The sequence below is a fragment of the Solanum stenotomum genome, chromosome 2 (genome assembly GCF_019186545.1).
Source record: "Solanum stenotomum isolate F172 chromosome 2, ASM1918654v1, whole genome shotgun sequence".
NCBI lineage: Eukaryota > Viridiplantae > Streptophyta > Magnoliopsida > Solanales > Solanaceae > Solanum > Solanum stenotomum.
The window spans coordinates 67,678,505-67,697,265 of record NC_064283.1 but is presented as its reverse complement, the minus strand read 5'-3'; the positions used below and the strand labels follow the sequence as shown (position 1 = coordinate 67,697,265).

Genomic DNA, 18,761 nt, shown 5'->3' with positions numbered 1-18,761 from the left:
GAAAATCAACTGCACAAAATGGTTTCTTCTCTCCAATCTAAGAAAATATATCGTAGATCGTCCTTTTCAAAATAATGCACCTATTAAAATTTTGAATACACCTATGTACCAATCTCATAGTCCTCATCCTCACTACCCTCACATCCTTAACCGCCATGCCAACCTTAATTGTGCTTGCTCAAATTTTATACAAATATTATATTCAACTTATTTATCAAATATTAAAAATAAATAGAAAAAATAGCAAATCTTCCATCATACTGAACACACCTTAAAAGTGTTGTTCTTCAAGATACTTGATATCAAATTTTAGAATACATAGTGGCTTGAACACACACTCAAAGTGTTATTCTATGATATGTTTTACCCTAAAAATATTGTTCTTCAATTATACTTGATATCAAATTTTAGAATAAATAGTTGCTTGAACACACACTCAAAGTGTTATTCTATGATATACACTTTATTCTATGATACTAAAACTTTATTTATTCTAAAATACTTTTCTCGAAATGCACACTATTTCATGTTTGTAATATAGGCAACTTTGCAATTACACAAATTAAAGAAAAACTGATCTATATATAGTATACCCATTTAGAATTTTATATTCACCATCTTTCATATTCCTTCACCTTCATAAAAGTTAAGCAAAGAAAAAGAATTTAAGAAGAAACTCAAGTACACTCTAACTAGTCCATTTTGAATCAGGTAATTTTTAAATGTCTTATACAACATCCCATCCTACATACTATAACAAATAAATAATTTTGTGAAAGTACTATAATTGGCGCTATATTATATTTAGCGGTAATAATATAATATAGATATTTAGTAACCAACATCGTAGATAAATGTCGTTAAGTAAGTATATAGTAATTGTCTCAATTGTAGCTAAAGTTCCATCTCCTAAACCTACTAATATGCTACTCATATTGAAACCAAATTAGTTCTTACCTATTGAGTTACAAGGTATTCTATCAATTTGAGTATAGTAAGCGGCAAGATATTTAATATCTTTCTTTTAATATGATTTAAATTTCTCTTATTCGATGGATACTTAATTTTAGTAGACTCAGTTCTAGAACCCTTCCATTTCAATTTGTTTATCTTTGTTTAACTCCATACTTTTACAATACTGTAAAATAGTGGAATAGAACTTTATTATTTTCGTCTTTCATATCCCCTTGATTCATTACTTTTTAAATTTGTAAAAGCGTTTAGAGAGTTTTAATCAAATTAAAATTCCACGAAAGTATACTTAATATCGTGTTCTAACTTCTACTTGTGACTCTTACATAACAACAACAACACAACATATCCAATGTAGTTCCACAAAGTGGAATCTATGAGGNCTTTTTAAATTTGTAAAAGCGTTTAGAGAGTTTTAATCAAATTAAAATTCCACGAAAGTATACTTAATATCGTGTTCTAACTTCTACTTGTGACTCTTACATAACAACAACAACACAACATATCCAGTGTAGTTCCACAAAGTGGAGTCTAAGAAGGTAGAGTGTGCAGAGACCTTGCCTGAGATAAAGAGGCTATTTTTGATATATTTTCAATAGTATAGCACAATAGTATTACAGTAAAATCATATTATAATTAAACTATATGAAATCATAAATAGCAATAAAAATCGAAGAACAAGAAACTAAAAGAATATATAGTCCTATGACTACTAGTAAGGGCAACAAGAAAATGCCCTTTAAATTTGTTTGATGTTTTTCATTTAAGTACTTATACTAAAGATTATACCTACTGAATACTTGGATTATGTATAAATGTTCCTATTAAACATTTTTTAGACAATAAAGGTTTTAATCGCTTGATTTTCACGTATTTGACATGAAAATTTTTGTTAGAAGAAATTCTATCGACATTTTCGTAGTTTTTATATAAATTAAAAAGAATGTGTTTTTTGTAGGAATTAGAATTGAAGAAAGAGGGATGGAACACTCCATTGAGATTACCTCAATAGATGACCAAACTCCACTGCTTCTTCAAACTGAAAAAGATGAGGTATCTCTCTCTCTCTCAGTACTATATAAATTTAGTTTTTTATTTCATTTGGCAATTAAATATAGAATCTTTTAGACTATTTCCTTTCATGTAATTTTAGGTCTACCTCATGATCCTAACATATTCACTTACTATGGTTTTACACCTTATGGATTTTTTTTTTGAATTTGAGTCGGGTCTGGAGGGGTAAAGAAAATAGGTCGGGTGAAATAAGTTTTAAAAGTCTTGTTAGCATTTTTAAAATTAAAAAAAGCAGTTTTAAGTTGTTTTTTTTTTAATTCATCTTGTTAACGAAAAAGGTAAATATAGATAATTTGTTAAACGATGAGGTATATATTTTTAAGCGCAGATCAAGGAAATAAATGATGAAGATCCATCAGGGTCGCAAACAAAGAAATGTATAAATCAAATCTTTGATAAAATGTTTGAGGATTTGGACAAATCATCTCTTAAATTTCGTACCATATTCAAAGTAAACGTGCGACTACGTGAATCAAATCCAGATGCTTATACACCAAAGATAGTGTCTATTGGTCCTTATCATAAGAAAAATCCTCAACTTGGTCCAATGGAAAAGTACAAATTATTGTACCTACGACGGTTTCTGAAACGAAGAGAGGGGGTTGACGTGAAATCTTGGATCGGTATATTGGAGGAAATAAAGGAGGTAGTACTAAGGCGTTACGACAATATAGAAAACGTTGATACTGATGAATTTTGCAAAATGTTATTGCTTGATGGTTGTTTTGTGGTTGAGTTTATTCGAGAGTGTTCTGAAATATATCCAGAAGAAGAAAACAAAATTATCGATTTTGTTGATTACAAATATAATCAACTACTCCGAGACTTGTTGTTACTAGAAAACCAACTTCCTTTCTTTATACACAAAATCCTTCATTTAATGACAGCGAAAACTGATGAATTACCATTGGAAAAACTGGCGATCACTTTGTTTAGGCATGTTGTTAACTTGGGATATATGTCAGCAGACGGTTTGATATTTGATAATGAAAAATGTGATATGAAACATTTACTTGAAGTAGTACACGTTGTTTCATGTCCGAGGAATTCCGATGAGAAATGGGCAATCGACAATGAGACCAAGTGGAATAAGGTCATGCCAAATGCAACAGAGCTTTCCGAAGCTGGAGTTAGATTTGCAAAGGTCAATCAGACGACAAGTTTATTTGATATAAAGTTTGAGAATGGATTGATGACAATACCTTATATTGATGTGGTAGATAGTACTGAAACCCTCCTAAGAAATTTCATTGCTTATGAGCAACAATCAACTGAATTACAATATTTATATTTCAGTGATTATGCAATTTTTATGGATCATCTTATCGACTCAGATAAAGATGTGAGTTTGCTTCGCCGTAAAAAAATCATAGCAAACTGGATAGGAGAGGACAAAGAAGTGGCTAGCCTCTTCAACAAAATCGGAAATGGGGTCACTACATATTCCAACTTCTATTACAGAAAAGTATTCTTAGAAGCAGCTAAACATTGTGATGAAAAACCATGGAACAGAAAGATGGCAAGTTTGAAGCATAATTATTTTAGTAGTCCTTGGGTAGGAGCTTCAACTATGACAGCCGTCATACTCCTCATACTCACAGCTATACAAACTATTCTAGCTATCATAAGCGCCTTTAAAGGTAATAAGTAATTGTCTCAATTGTAATGTTGATGAGCTTATGAGTTATCATTTCTACTCTCTCATTTTATTTTATGTTTAATTTGTCATTAATTCAAGAAAGGGTTGCTTCAACACATACTTACGCTATTATATTGTCCACCTGACTTCTATATTGCATGTGAAAGTTAATTATTGGTAATAGCTTCATTTTTGCTAAATATATTATTTTAATTAGAGGCAATTACTAGCGACAATTACACTTTAACACTCTTTGTACATGTCACTAAAATCTATAATGATATTGGATCTAATGAAAATTAAGTAAAGACTTTCGCACTCTTTAGTAATGCGCGAAAAGTAAAAGTCTTTTTTGTTACCGTGACATGAGAGTCATATGTTAAATTGGCTGCAATTGTGTTTGCAATATGGGCAACATGTCCACAATGTGCAAATAAAATTAACTCTATGGACTGTCACACCCCAAATCCGGATGTGATGGCACGTGTCCATTTCCCACCGGACACGTCAGTCTAACCCAACCACAACGATAGAGAAGTAGAAATACGAGAATAAAAGATAATAAATAAGCGGAAGACTTTAATTAAGACTCAACACTACCCATAATTTGGTTGTCACATGTACAAACCTCTAACTACAGAATTCGAATAAAAATATACAAGTCTCAGAGTATAGTTCTCGAATAGAACAAAACTGAAAGTAAAGATAACTCAAGGGCACGTCTGGAATGAACCGATACCTCTCGAGTAAGTCCCGAAGCTCAATATGCTAAAGAAAATACTAAGCCGAATCTGAGAGAGCTGTCAACCTACACAATTGTGTAAAAGCAAGGGTGAATACCGAAAACCACAGGTACTCGCAAGTAACTCTAAACTAAGCAAAACTAGCAGCTACAAACAACTCCTTTCAATCCCAACCGAACCACCGAAACTTCAATCTAGCAGCAAACCAACCAACCTATACTAAACAGATCATATTCAACAGCCAGAACCAACAATATATCCTCATCAACCTCAGATCAACAAATAAGAGCAAGTAGATCAAATTCCACATAAGAAGGGTAANTCAATCACAACCATATCACGACCACATCATAGTATTACACATCACCTGTCTCAATCACAACCATATCACGACCACATCATAGTATTACACATCACCTGTCTCAATCACAATCATATCACGACCACATTATAGTATTACACATCATTTGTCTCAATATCAATGTCTGTATCAATCATAGCCTACTCATGCTCTTCTATCCCCTCAATATCAGTTATCACATGACTTATTCAACAAATTCAAGTCACATATAACACATTTAGCTCGTTTTATTTCCCCATCTTTCATTTACAACAATTTCAATCAACAAATAAAATTCATCTTCAATCCCCCTTACTCCCCAACACAATTAGGAAAGTAGTCATGCGTAGTCTAAGAATTTAACAAAGTTTAGAAGTCACTTGCCTCAAAACACTTCAACTAGTAACTCAAATTTGAGTTTTACCCTTCTGTGCATGCTCCAAATCACTACAATCTATTAATAAATGGAATCCCACAATCAATACGAATCTAACAACACCAATATCGTGAAATTTGAAGAAAAAGGGTAAAATGGTCAAAAATCTCATTTCGGAAAATATTCTCGAAATCTGGAAATTTTTAGTGAAAAATGTTCCCCAAGAAATTTAGAATCCAATAGTGAAAACTGTTTTGAAAAAGGAGTTGAAATGAGTTCACAAACTCAATTTGAAGGAAAATCCATGTTCTTGAAAAAACCCAAAATATTCGGATCCGAAACCCCGACTCGAAAATAAAATATTTCTTGAAAAACATCTTACCCATGCTTAGATAAGTTCAAATATGAAATTTCATCAAAAACGGAGTTAAGATCGATCTTGAAATTCTCAATTTATCAAACTTTAACTTTACCGGGAAAGTCTAAATTGTACGCGGTTAATATGATGAAAATAATTGATGAATCAACAATTTTATGTTAAAATCAGTTTACCCATAACATAATGATCGTAAATATACATTTTTCATCAAAAAGGGAGTCCAAATCGATAAAACCCCAATTTTTCCCAAGAGATTTACGGATAGGGAAAAAAAACCAGATACAGAAATTATGAGAAAATGTCGAATTGAAGATTGAATACTAACCCTCATATTAATTCAAGAAGAAACCATCAAAGAATCACTCCATTCCGATCTCTAGAACTCCCGATATGTTCAAAATACCAAATGAACACAGTCTGAGATTTTTATAACAGTACATGGCTGTTATGCACCAGAAAAACAGCAGTTAATCTTTCACTAAAAAGGCCGTAATTTCCTCATACGATAGTGAAATGACCCGATTCTTTTTTGTAAATGTCTTAAATAATTATACGGACCTGCTCGTTCAATCGGAGCTCAATTTCATGCTCGTTTTCCCAGTCAAATATCATTTCTACTCGGTAAATAATTATTTCTTATTTGAGATAAAAGTCCAATCTCGGGTTAGCGAAAATGCACCAAAGTTTGCAGATAAGTCCTATAATTCATGCTCAAAATTTCAGAACCTTCGGAATAATTTTTCGACCTTTAAAACTAATAATGAACCCTTTAGTTGCCACAATTTGCTGAAATAGTGTCAAAACATCGAAGAAGCTTAAAAGCTCACCCAAAACTCATTTGGCACTTCCCGAACACAAACCAAATATGCTACTAGCTTGAAAATGACATTTCAGACTCAATGAAATCATCGAAATTTGAATTCGAGGTCTCCTTGACCCGATATCCGATATGGCGTCAAGAAACTAACTTTAGGCTCAAAAACTCGAAACGCACTCGGGGCCTCTAAAAATTCAACCAAGACTCATTCTAGACTTAGAATCACCCCCTGAATCCAACGGTGCCCTCGGAATTCCATTTCGAGCACCGGAACCTCGTTTGTTGATCAAAGTCAACTCTTGATCAAAATTTCACAATTTTAACAACTTAGGACCTCAAATCTTCGTTTTAACTCCAAATTCGATTTCGTAAATTCTCATAGACCCGTTTTGACATTCTAAAACTGCTGGAATCGACGGAAATCCGATTCGAGTCTCGAAACTCCAAATGACTCGAAATAGCACTTTTAGCCAAATTTTAACTCTTAAAAACTCAACTTTCCAAAAACTCAACTTTTCATCAAATTTCCTCCAAACCAACTTCGAAAATACAACAATTAAGACTCGGGGCAACTATCGAGAGGGGTAAAACGGTCATTTTATGAAAATTTCCAAAAATGACCTTTAGGGTCATTACATGGACACTTCCAAGAGCAATAACGCCAGAAAAAAACAGCTAAATCAAACCAAAAAGGCACATAATTAATATCTTATAAAATTACTTTCTTTGTTGAAATTTTTTTTAAAAAAAAAGGACTTTCTAAAATTATAAGAAACTATTGATTGAATGAGTATCATATGAGAAATTAACCCTCGAATAATATGTCCTGCTTGAATTAATATATTCCGTCTAATAATCAAAATTTTTTAACAGAACTGAGACACCCAGGACCAAGGCACCCAAAAACTATATATTAAAAAGAAATAGTGTCCCAAACAAATTATATAGTATGTTGTGCACATGCATCGCACAAGTTTCACAACGCACGTTTCCCTTTTTATGTATTATTATAAACCTTATAATCAATGTTTTTTTTTTCTATGATAATATTTTCTATGATTAAAATTGTATCTTAATTTAAGAGCAATTGCTCAAAAGTGACAATCACTGAGTCATACACATGAATTATGAATATTGTAGCTGGCTTAGCTCTCTTTTTCTTGATTACTTTTTTATTTTACTTTTACCATAATAATAAATTAGTAGTAATACTTTTGAAAATGTGTGCTAATTAATTAATTATAGCAAGTATAATTAGTAGTATCATTCCTCTTTTATATTTAAGTTGTAGCACTCATCCTTCAAGACAAGCAAGAGGAACAAATTAATAAGGAATTAAAGTGATAATCAGCCAAATTAAAAGAGGTAAATTTCTTCCTTTCTTAGAACAAAAAACTTAGGAATTTTAATAATTTGTTGTGGAGTTCATTACTAACCATTTTTATCTTCTTCTTTTTTTAATTATTGGAATTACAGTCTCAAGAAGGTTATGGCTCATCATACTGAGATTGTGCCAATAGATCAACTTTCTCTAAGAGAAGCTACAAAAGATGAGGTATCTCTTTCTATGCTAACAATTTGTGTGTATGTTAAGGAACTTGAATATTTTATTTGTATTTGTTGTTTATGCTAAGGGTGTGTTTGGTATGACGGAAAATATGTAGGCTTATTACTTATTTTCTTGTATTTGATATGCGGGAAAAAAAAATATTATCTTGAAAATATGTGTATATATATACATACTATGACTTATGAGAGGTGAAGTTGGGGGTAGGGGGTGTGGATTGGTGGAGGTGAAGATGAGGTGTCGGAAGGTGGGAGGACACTATCAAGGTGGAATGTCAGTTGTGTAACTTGATTTTCCTACTTCTTAAGGAAAGTCAGTTTCCTCATTTTTAAAGACTTCTCAGCTAATAAAAGTAGAGAAAAGCAGTTGCGTACAAGTAGCATTCCACATTGATTATTCTCTGTCTGAGTTATTATTTAGTACTCCACTAATTATGTATGTTTAAAAAAGCAAAATGTATAATAGAGAAAAATTATGATTCTTTTACACTAATTACAGATAGACAAGGGGAGGAAAGTGGATCATTTGATCGAGATTAAGGAAACAAATGGTCAAGATCAATTAGTGTTACAAACTATGAAATCCGCAAATCAAATCTTTGATGAAAAATTTAAGTATTTGGACAATACATGTATCAAATCCGCGACCATATTTAGAGTAAATATGGGATTACGAAAATCAAATCCAAATGCTTATACACCAATGTTGATCTCCATTGGTCCTTACCATAAAAGGAATCACGAACTTAGTTCGATGGAGAAGTACAAATTGTTGTACCTACAACGATTTCTCCAACGAAAAGAGGGGCTTGATGTTGAAAGTTGCATTAGTGCATTGGAGAAAAAGAAAGATGAAGCACTAAAATGTTATGATGATAACCTTGACAATGATATTGTTGACAATTTTTTAGAAATGTTGTTGCTTGATGGTTGTTTTGTGGTTGAATTTATTCGAGAGTACTATGCAACCGAGGAAAAAGAAGAAGAAGATCAAGAAGAAGAAGAAGACAACGACAACATCATCAATTTGGAATGGATGAAGAAACAAGTATGCCGAGACATGGTGTTACTAGAAAATCAACTCCCTTTCTTTGTACTTACCATGCTTCATAACATGACAAAGCATCATAAAGAAGTGAGCTTCTTGTATATGGTGAGAAAAACCTTACTTGATACTTTTCCAAAGGCGAAATTCATACCCCCATCAGAAATTCACAATTTTAATACAAAACGATTCAATCATTTAGTTCATGTAATACACATGTTTTGTGGACCATCAGATAATCATGATGGTATGAAAGATAAACAAAACAAAAATGCTAGCACACCAAAAGAATGTTGCAAGATAACATTTTGTGACAACGTTTTGCAATTAACTAAGTCAAAAGAAACTCCCAAAGTTCTTGGTTTATGGGATTGCTATCATATTCCAAGTGTAACAGAGCTTTACGATGCTGGAGTTAGATTCATAAGAACAGGATATGTGCAAGAAAAGAAGGAGGATAAAACAACATTATTCGATATCAAGTTTNGAAGGGTTTAATGAAAATACCTTGTTTTGTAATCGAGGATACTATGGAAACCTTCATGAGATGTGAAGTTTCTTCGCAAGGAGAAAATCATCCTTAAGGACATAGGGGATGACAAACAAGTGGCCAGCATTTTCAAGAAACTTTCGGATGGGGTGGAAATCACAAGCTTTTATTACATAAAAGAATGCAGCAAATTGATTCAACATTGTGATAAGCCATGGAGTCAAATGAAGGCTAGTTTAAGGCACAACTATTTCTCGAGTCCTTGGGTAGGAGCTTCAACTGTGGCAGCTATAACACTTCTTGTACTCACTGTTATACAGACTGTTCTGGGTTTTACTGGTGACGTTATGAAGTAATCTTTGTTGTAACTATGTAACACAACTATTGACTAAGTGAGTGTTTCCTCATTATAGAGAACTTGAAAAATAATATTGTTTGCAAATTTTCAGAAATACTTTTACTAGATGGATGTTTCATAGTTGAGTTTATTCGAGAGTGTAGTGGAATGACGCCTAATAGCGAATTGTATGATAAACATTGCACGTCGAGATTTATTGTTACTAGAAAACCAACTTCCTTTCTTTGTGCTCACCAAGATTCATGATATGACAAAGGAAATTGATGATGGCCCATGCATCCTATCTTGAGAAGGAAGGTGATGTCAAATACATCAAACATCTGCTTCAACCAGGGCCGGACCCACATAGAGTCATTCTGGTGCTCGAGCATCCATTAACCTCGTCTCGGAATATATATGTAGAGAGAGAGAAATTAAGAAGCATTTGTATAAAATTAACATAGAGCACCCAGTGAACGAATGATTTGACTAGTCCATTGGCTCTTAGATGGGTGCTTAAGGCTCTTTTAGTGTTGTTGAGCCTGAGTTTGAATCTTACTTTTAACATGTGTTTTTTATATTTTTGACTCCGCCACTTTCAGAGCACCCACAACCTTAAAATCCTAGATCCGTCACTGATTTCAACTAGTACAACTTTATTTGATATCAAATTTGATAATGGACAGAGGCAAATTCCCTGTTTTGAAGTTGATGATGTAACGGAGACCCTTCTGAGAAATCTCATAGCCTATAAGCAACAGACATATGATGTACTTCGTAAACATTTCAATGATTTTGTTGTGTTCATGGATTATCTTATCGACTTAGACAAATATGTGAATGTGCTTCGTTGAAAGGGAATCATAAGCAATCAATTAGGAGAGGACAATGAAGTAGCTAACATCTTTGATAAAATTGGGCAAGGGGTCATTATCTCTAGTTATTTTTATCACAAAGAAGAATGTAGAAAAGTTTGTAGAAGAAGTAGAATATTATTCCGAGCCCATAAGTTGTTTGTGTGTCTTTAAGAAATTATAACCCCCTCACTGTTGCCATGGTTTCGGGTTACTTTCTCCGAGGATAGAATGGAATAACATTTGTGTAATAGCGGCAATGCAAATTACAAAACCCTAGCAAACTCAACAAACGAAGAAAATCACACTACACTTAATGTTTTATTTTAAAATGACACTTTCCTTATTTCCCATTCATACCTCATATTCCCACCTCCATTATTTCATACATCTATATTTAATTGTCATAATACATCAACATGATCCTTAACTTGACTTCAGCGGATAACTATGCCCTCCAATTTTGAATGTGCACAAAATAGACACTTAAACTTGTAAAAATATCCTCTAATAAAAGGGTTTAAGCAACTCTTGTAACATGTTATTGTTTGTTGGGAGATATAAAAATCTTGGGTTGATTGTAAGTACATGGAGAAGAATAAATTCTGTTATTATCATATGATAAAGCATATATGGAACACCAAAGTAAAGTTGTCATTAATGACTCCTTTTTTACTATAACTTTGGATGACTCTTGGCCTATCCTATGCGGTAAGATAGAAAAAATTAATTTATTCTATGATATTGAAGCTTTATTTATTCTTGGCATATATGCTTTTTTTTTGGCTTCAATAGACATCTAACTTTATGCCACATACACACGTTTTTGGGTTTTGGAGGTGATTGACGGAGTAAAATTTGTTAGTCACAGTTCACCCATAAATGGGTGAAATATTCGTTTTGATCTGTGTTTTTAGAAAGAATCCTTTTTAATATGTATAATTCATAAAGTGTCCGTTTTAGAGCCGAACTCAATGGGTTTACGACCCATAGTTGAATTCGTAATAATGACAACTTTACTTTGGAACACCAAAGTAAAATTGTCATTAATGACTCCTTTTTCACTGTAACTTTGGATGACTCTTGGCCTATCCTTTGCGGTAAGATAGAAAAAATTAATTTATTCTATGCTACTGAAGCTTTATTTATTCTAGGCATATATGCTTTTTTCTTGGCCTCAATAGACATTTAACTTTATGCCACATACACACGTTTTATGTGGCAAAAAACATATAGGATGTCAAGGAGAATCTACACATGTGTTAGTTCAATTCTATACAAGTTTAAGTGTCTATTTGTGCACACTCAAAATTAGGACATAGATGTTAGTTGAGACCAAATTAAAGAACGCATTTATGTATTATAAATTTATTTTATGATAGCTTTATTTATTCTATGATTTATGTATTATGCATTTATTCTGCGATACTAAAGCTTTATTTATTCCATGATACTTTTCCCAATAATGTACATTATTTGATGATAGTAACATAGGCACACTTGCAATCACACAAAAGAAAATCTATATATAATACTCGTATATAATTTTTTATTCTCCATCTCTCATTCTTCACCCTCATAAAAGTTGAGCAGAGAAGAATTTAAGAAGAAACTCAAGTACACTCCAACTAGTCTATTTTCAATTTATAAATAGACAAATAAAAAAGGTAATTATTTTAAATGTTTTACACATGCACCCTTTTATGTATGTACTTATATATATTAGTTTCTTTTTCTACAGGTTATGACAAGACATGTATATAGGGTTCTTTTTCATAAAGCTACAAGAAAATTAAAATTAATTTCCCTTTTTGCTTGTCTTTTCTTTTCAAAACAAATTTTGTAATTAATTGGATTTAAAAGAACGAATGTTTGACCAAATTAAGTTATTATTTAAATCAATTCATTAAATTAATACGTTTTTATTTTTTGAAGTTTTACGAAACTAGAATAAACGTGTTTCTCAATAACGTTTTAGCTATATTTTATTCAGAATAAGCAAATATTAAATTTAACCATCAATAACGTTTTATAATTCGTTACTCTGAGGCATCACGATAACGTTTCTTTAGAATTCTAGTGATTTTTACATATATATCTATTATTCTTGTCAAAAATTATTAAGTCTATAGTGAACCCCGTAGAATATTAACTATATTTGCCTGTGCCTCCAACACTTTTGTTTCTAATTTTCCTATGTTTACAAAAAGAGGATGAATTCTCAAATCTCAACCTTGAGTCTACGAATGATCCTTTGATTTGCCTCTGCATTTTCCTCCAAATTTTTTGTGAATAACGTTTTAGCTGTAAAACGTGTTAAAATGACGAATTATAAAACGTTATTGATAATAACATTTAATATATATTTACTCCGTCAAATTTTTATCCTTTTGTCATTGAATTCTTTTAAACAAAATAAAGTCAAAACGTTATTAAGAAATATGTTTATTCTAATTTTGTAAAATTTCAAAAATATGTATCAATTTACTTAATTGCTTTAAATAATGACTTATTTCGGTCAAAAAAAATTTAAAAACAAACAACTTTCTTTTGTAGGAATTATAGTTGAAGAAAGAAGGATGACAGACTCCATTGAGATTACCCCAATAGATGACCAAATTCCACTGCTTCCTCAAACTAAAAAGGATGAGGTCTCTCTCAACTATATAAATTATTTTTTTTATTTCATTAACACACTTTTCTTTTGGCAATTAAATATATAATCTTTTGCTACATATGTGCATGAATTTCAAGAGACTGTAGAATTTTTTAGACTATTTCCTTTCATATAATTTTAAGTCTACCTCGTGGTCCTACCACATTCACTAATCGTTGTTTTACACCTTTTGGATTCTTTTTATTTGAGTCGGGTTTGGAGGGGTAATGAATAAGGTGAGGTAATTTTTTAAAGTCACATGACATTTTTTAATTAAAAAATTAGTTTTATATTTTTCTTAATTCATTCTATTAACAAAAGGGGTAAATATGCATCATTTATAAAACAACGAAAGTATATATGCATTACTTTTTTTTACAAAATATATATTTGACCTACCGCAAAGTTAAGAAGGGTATACTTGCCTCTTCTCTGTTACAGATAGAAGAAGGGAGGAAAGTGGATCATTCAATCGACATAAATGAAAGAATTGATGAAATGTTTAAGGATTTAGACAATTCATCTATTAAATCGTGTACGATATTCAAAGTAAATGTGTGGCTACATGAATCAAATCCAGATGCATATACACCAAAGATGGTCTCTATTGGTCCTTACCATAAGAAGAATACTCAACTTGGTCCAATGAAAAAGTACAAACTATTATACCTACGACGGTTCCTGAAACGAAATGAGAGACTTGATGTGAAAAGTTACATCAGTGAATTGGAGAAAGTGAAGGAGAAAGTACTGCAGTGTTACGAAGATATAGAAAAGCTTGGTAATGATAGTCATGAATTTTGCGAAATGTTGGTGTTTGATGGTTGTTTTGTGGTTGAGTTTATTCGAGAGTGTTGTGAAATATATCCAGAAGGAGAAGACAAGATTATTAATGTTAATCATAGTTATATATTCCAAGACTTGATGTTACTAGAAAATCAACTTCCTTTCTTTGTACTCAACAAACATCATCTCATGACAAAAAAAGATGGTGAATTACCATTGGCAATACTAGTGAATACAGTTTTTACCTTTTTTGTTAACTGGCCTAAAATGGCCCTTGAATCNCATATTTTAGCGATTATGCAACTTTCATGGATCATCTTATCGACTCAGACAAAGATGTGAATTTGCTTTGCCAGAAAGGAATCATAGAGAACTGGATAGGAGAGGACAAAGAAGTTGCTAGCCTCTTCAACAAAATCGGAAAAGGGGTCACTACGTATTCCAACTTCTATTACAAAGAAGAAATCAAAAAAGCAATTGAATATCGTGAAAAACCATGGAATAGAATGAAGGCAAATTTAATGCGCAATTATTTTAGTAGTCCTTGGGTAGGAGCTTCAACTGTGGCAGCCATTATACTCCTCATACTCACAACTATACAAACTATTTTAACTTTCACTGGTCCTATTTAAAAGTAATTATCTCAATTGTAGTGTTTCCTCACAACTCCCTCCATGTATTTTATATGTGTGTTGATGATCTTATTATGAGTTCTTCATTAATTCTATGTCCCCCTTTTGTATTCGGTTTTCTAGTTGAATGTTAATTAGTTTATTTCAAGTATCTATATTTGTCACTTTCCACCCTCAAAAGGCACTAGGTAGCTCACTTATTTTTCAGAAAAAATATTATCTCTTGTCGTATCAAACACACCCTAAAAGTGTTTTTCTTCAACTAAACTTGATATCAAATTTTACTAAAATCAAATGTAGTAGATGCTTATACGCCAATGTTGATCTACATTGATCCTTACCATAAAAGGACTTATGAACTTAGTTCAATAGAGAAGTAAAAATTGTTGTACCTACAACAATTTCTTTCTCCAGCGAAAAGAGGGGCTTGATGTGGAAACTTGCATTAGTGCATTGGAGACAAAGAAAGATGAAATACTAAAGTGCTATGATAATAACTTAGAAGATGATATTGTTGGCAAATTTTCAAAAATGTTGTTGCTTGATGGTTGTTTTGTGATCGAATTTATTCGAGAGTAATTTGTGTAATCAATCTAATCCACATCACTTCAAAGGCGTAAATTAATTATATTGAATAAAAAAAATAAAATCTAATTTTATTAAAAATGAATAATTTGATAAATTATATGTTATAGTTATTATTTTTCTTAATAAACACAAAAAAATTAAAAATTACTTAATGAGCATTATTGACTGACTTTTCCAATACATGTTCCCGTCGTTATGGAAGAGTCAATAGGAAAAGAATTTGGGCCAGAAAACTTTTGAGTAGTACTTGATATTTCCTAGCCTAGTCCAAATTTGGACGAAATCGGAGTCAAGCGAGTCTAGGGAAATCAGGTAATGAATGAGAAGTGTAATAATAAAATTTATTGCATGAGTAGATAGCTAACACATTAGGGAACCGATACGACTTTACGGAATCGAATTTGGGCGAGTAGAACTCTCGAAACTGATCTTAGCATGAACAGGTAGTTTTTGAATGTCATGGGTTGAAGGTGTGCTGTGAAATGGGGGTGTGAAACTCTAATTTAGACTTTCTGTTTCCGTGCAAGCCACCAGGGCGGGGCCGCTGTGGCGGGTTGGGTCCCGCTACCACGGGCAATCGCGACTTAAGTCAGAAATAAACCCTAAAAACGTCATTATTCTGCAACTTTCGTTCTTTAGAGCTTGGAGACGAACCTGGGAGAGTTCTTGACAGTTTTCCACCTCTTCTAGCACTATAGGTAAGGCTTTTACTCCCCTAATCTATTTTTCGATCCATAGAACTTAGATTCTTGGTTAATTACTATTGGGGGAGGGTTTTTTGACTGAATTGGATGGTGGGAAAAATCCCTAGTTGCACCTTAGGAACATGGGTTTGGTCTTAGGTTATTAAGTTTGTTATAATCCAGATAATTAAACATTTGATTATTGATCCTTGCGCATATTAGTTGTTTGTCGACCTTGAACAAGCGTTAAGAATCTGGAAAGGGAGGATTCAAGTGTCTTAGGGGATTCAAGCTTTGTTTCGAGGTAGGTGATGGTTTGATTTCATGTTTGTGTGATGTATGTGGGTAATAGCTTCATTGTAATACATGTATGTATGTGAGTGTAGCACTATTGATCAAACCTAATGTAAATGAGTATGAATGAACGATTGTATATTATGAATCAACACTTGATTGTATGATTATAAGAATGTACATTGTGTTTGTGATTGTTGTATGATGATGGGAACGGGTGTCACGTTCCGACACACTAACTTGGATTGGGTAACACATTTCGACACATATATTGGATCGAGTGTCACGTCCAACACACTAACTTGGATTGGGTGCCACTTTTCGACGCATATATAGGATCGGGTGTCACTTCTGGCACACTAATTGGGATCAAGTACCACGTTACGGTACACTAACAGTTTGAGTATGGGTTCCATGAGAGGACCATTGAATTGGGTTTCGTGAGAGGACTACTGAATTGTGTTGTATATCTACTTGTGATGATTATGTTCATATTTAATGGTGATTGATATTGGAAGATTGTTTGTTGCTCTAAAATGATAACCAATGTATATAGATATTATGTACATGTCATGTTTACTTTGTTGTGACTGCTTATATATATTTCACTTAATGGGATAGCTGTGTGATCCTACTAGTGCATTGTGGTTGTGTACTGATACTGCACTTGCTTGTTCTTTGTTGAGTACAGGGCATCTTCAGGCAGCTATTGACAGACCTCAATTAGGTGACTTTTGAGCTTGACTGGATTCAAAGGTGAACCAATTCTTTCAGGCTGCCATGGATCTCTCTTGTTTAAGTCCCCTCTTTTCGGACTCACACTATTTGTTTAGGGTGTTTTGTTTAGGTTTTGGGGTTGCGCCCCCTTTTCTTAGACTTGTTAGTTAATCAAAGTTTCGGTACAATGACTTTCAGGTTCTAGGGGTTGAATTTCCGCAATAGTTATGTTTCGTTGTTTTAGTTAGACCCTTGGAGTTTATGGAGACTCCATTTTTATTGTCATTTAAACCTGCTTCTGTATCTTTAAATGTCTTAGTTTTGGTTAAGTTGCTTAGTTAGGTTGTAGTAATGGTTCTCCCACCGGAGGGTTAGTGTGGGTGTCAATCACGCCGATCTGAGTCGTGACACAATCAAGGTGCCAAAATTCTTAAAAGAGATCGGAGGGAGTTAAAAATGTGAAGGGTGGTTCAATGGACACTCCTTGTCAATAAAAATAATGTTACTTATTATAAGTTATAAGTGTATATTTAATTTTACACATATTTCATACTAGGAAAAAATTATGCACATCTTTCATTCTGTTACTAAATCTTATCTATATTACTTTAAAAGCATGAACTCCTAACTTGAATGTTAAATTACTATAATATCCCTAACTTAGGTTGTGACTTTTCTGATAAGTTGTGACTTTTTTCAATGGATTGTGATTTTTCGATGAGATGTGACTTTTCCAAAGAGTTGTGATTTTTTAAAAGAGTTGTGACTTTTCCAAAGGGTTGTAACTTCTTAGAAAGGTCATGACTTTTCAGATAAGACAAAAAAAAAGCACTTGTTCATATTGCCCTTTGTTGACTATAATTAGAGGGGTTTCCTCTCATTTTTATTCATTAAAAAAAGACTAATTTCCTACGAATAGTCACATCAATTTCTACCTTCATGTTTCTTTAGTCATAAATCACAACCATTCACTCCTTATAAATTATTGGGGATCTCTTTTTTGTGACAATTTGAGATAATTTAAAATTTTCATAAATTATTCATCCCGAATCCATTGATATGTTTCGCCCAAGTTATTGGCATTGGAATTTAGGTATTGACTCTCTATTAAAGAAGAAAAGAAGAGAACAAAGAAATATGCAATTATCTATAAACTTTGCTTCACAGAGAAATTTTATATATATAGTGAGCGGGAATTTTTATTTATTTTTCTTATTTTGTATCTTGAATAATTTCTTTTGTGTTTTCATTCGAGAGAGAATTATAATACACATATTGTTCATTATTTCTTCTAATAAAATAAAGAGATAAAGATGTGGGAAAGACAATAATAATAAACAAATACAAAAAAGGCACATGATTGAAGTAAAATATTTCTTCTTTGTATTTCCATTTCTTATTCTTTTAACATCAAGGGTGTGTTTGGTATGAAGGAAAACATTTTCTGGAAAATGTTTTTCAATTTTCTCATGTTTGGTTGGATTAAATGTTTTGGAAAATGTTTTCCAAATCAACTCATTTTCCTCAAATTTAACGAAAATGACTTCCCTTCAAAACTTAAGGAAAACATTTTCCAAACATCTATTCCAACTTCAAACTACAATTATTTTTTTGTTGAAAAAATCAATTTATTTTGACCCTACCCTCAAACCAGCCCCCCAAACCACCCCCCTCCCAAAAAAAATAAAATTTAAAACTTGTTTTTAAATTTAAATTTTTTTACCCACCCTTACCCCCTACCCCTACCCCCACCCTCTCCCAAAAAAATATTAA

The 18,761-nt window shown here is 32.4% G+C and overlaps 1 protein-coding gene and 1 pseudogene across 1 annotated transcript; both read left to right on the top strand.

The window, feature by feature from the left end:
• Positions 1 to 1,953: 1,953 nt before the first annotated feature.
• LOC125856234 (putative UPF0481 protein At3g02645) lies at positions 1,954 to 3,697 on the top strand. The gene is made up of 2 exons (XM_049535770.1): positions 1,954 to 2,025; positions 2,420 to 3,697. Exons 1-2 carry the CDS (start codon positions 1,954 to 1,956, stop codon positions 3,695 to 3,697), a joined length of 1,350 nt encoding a protein of 449 aa, XP_049391727.1.
• A 4,873-nt stretch (positions 3,698 to 8,570) lies between these two features.
• LOC125856233 (UPF0481 protein At3g47200-like) overlaps positions 8,571 to 18,761 on the top strand; it is a 17,388-nt pseudogene continuing 7,197 nt past the window's right edge.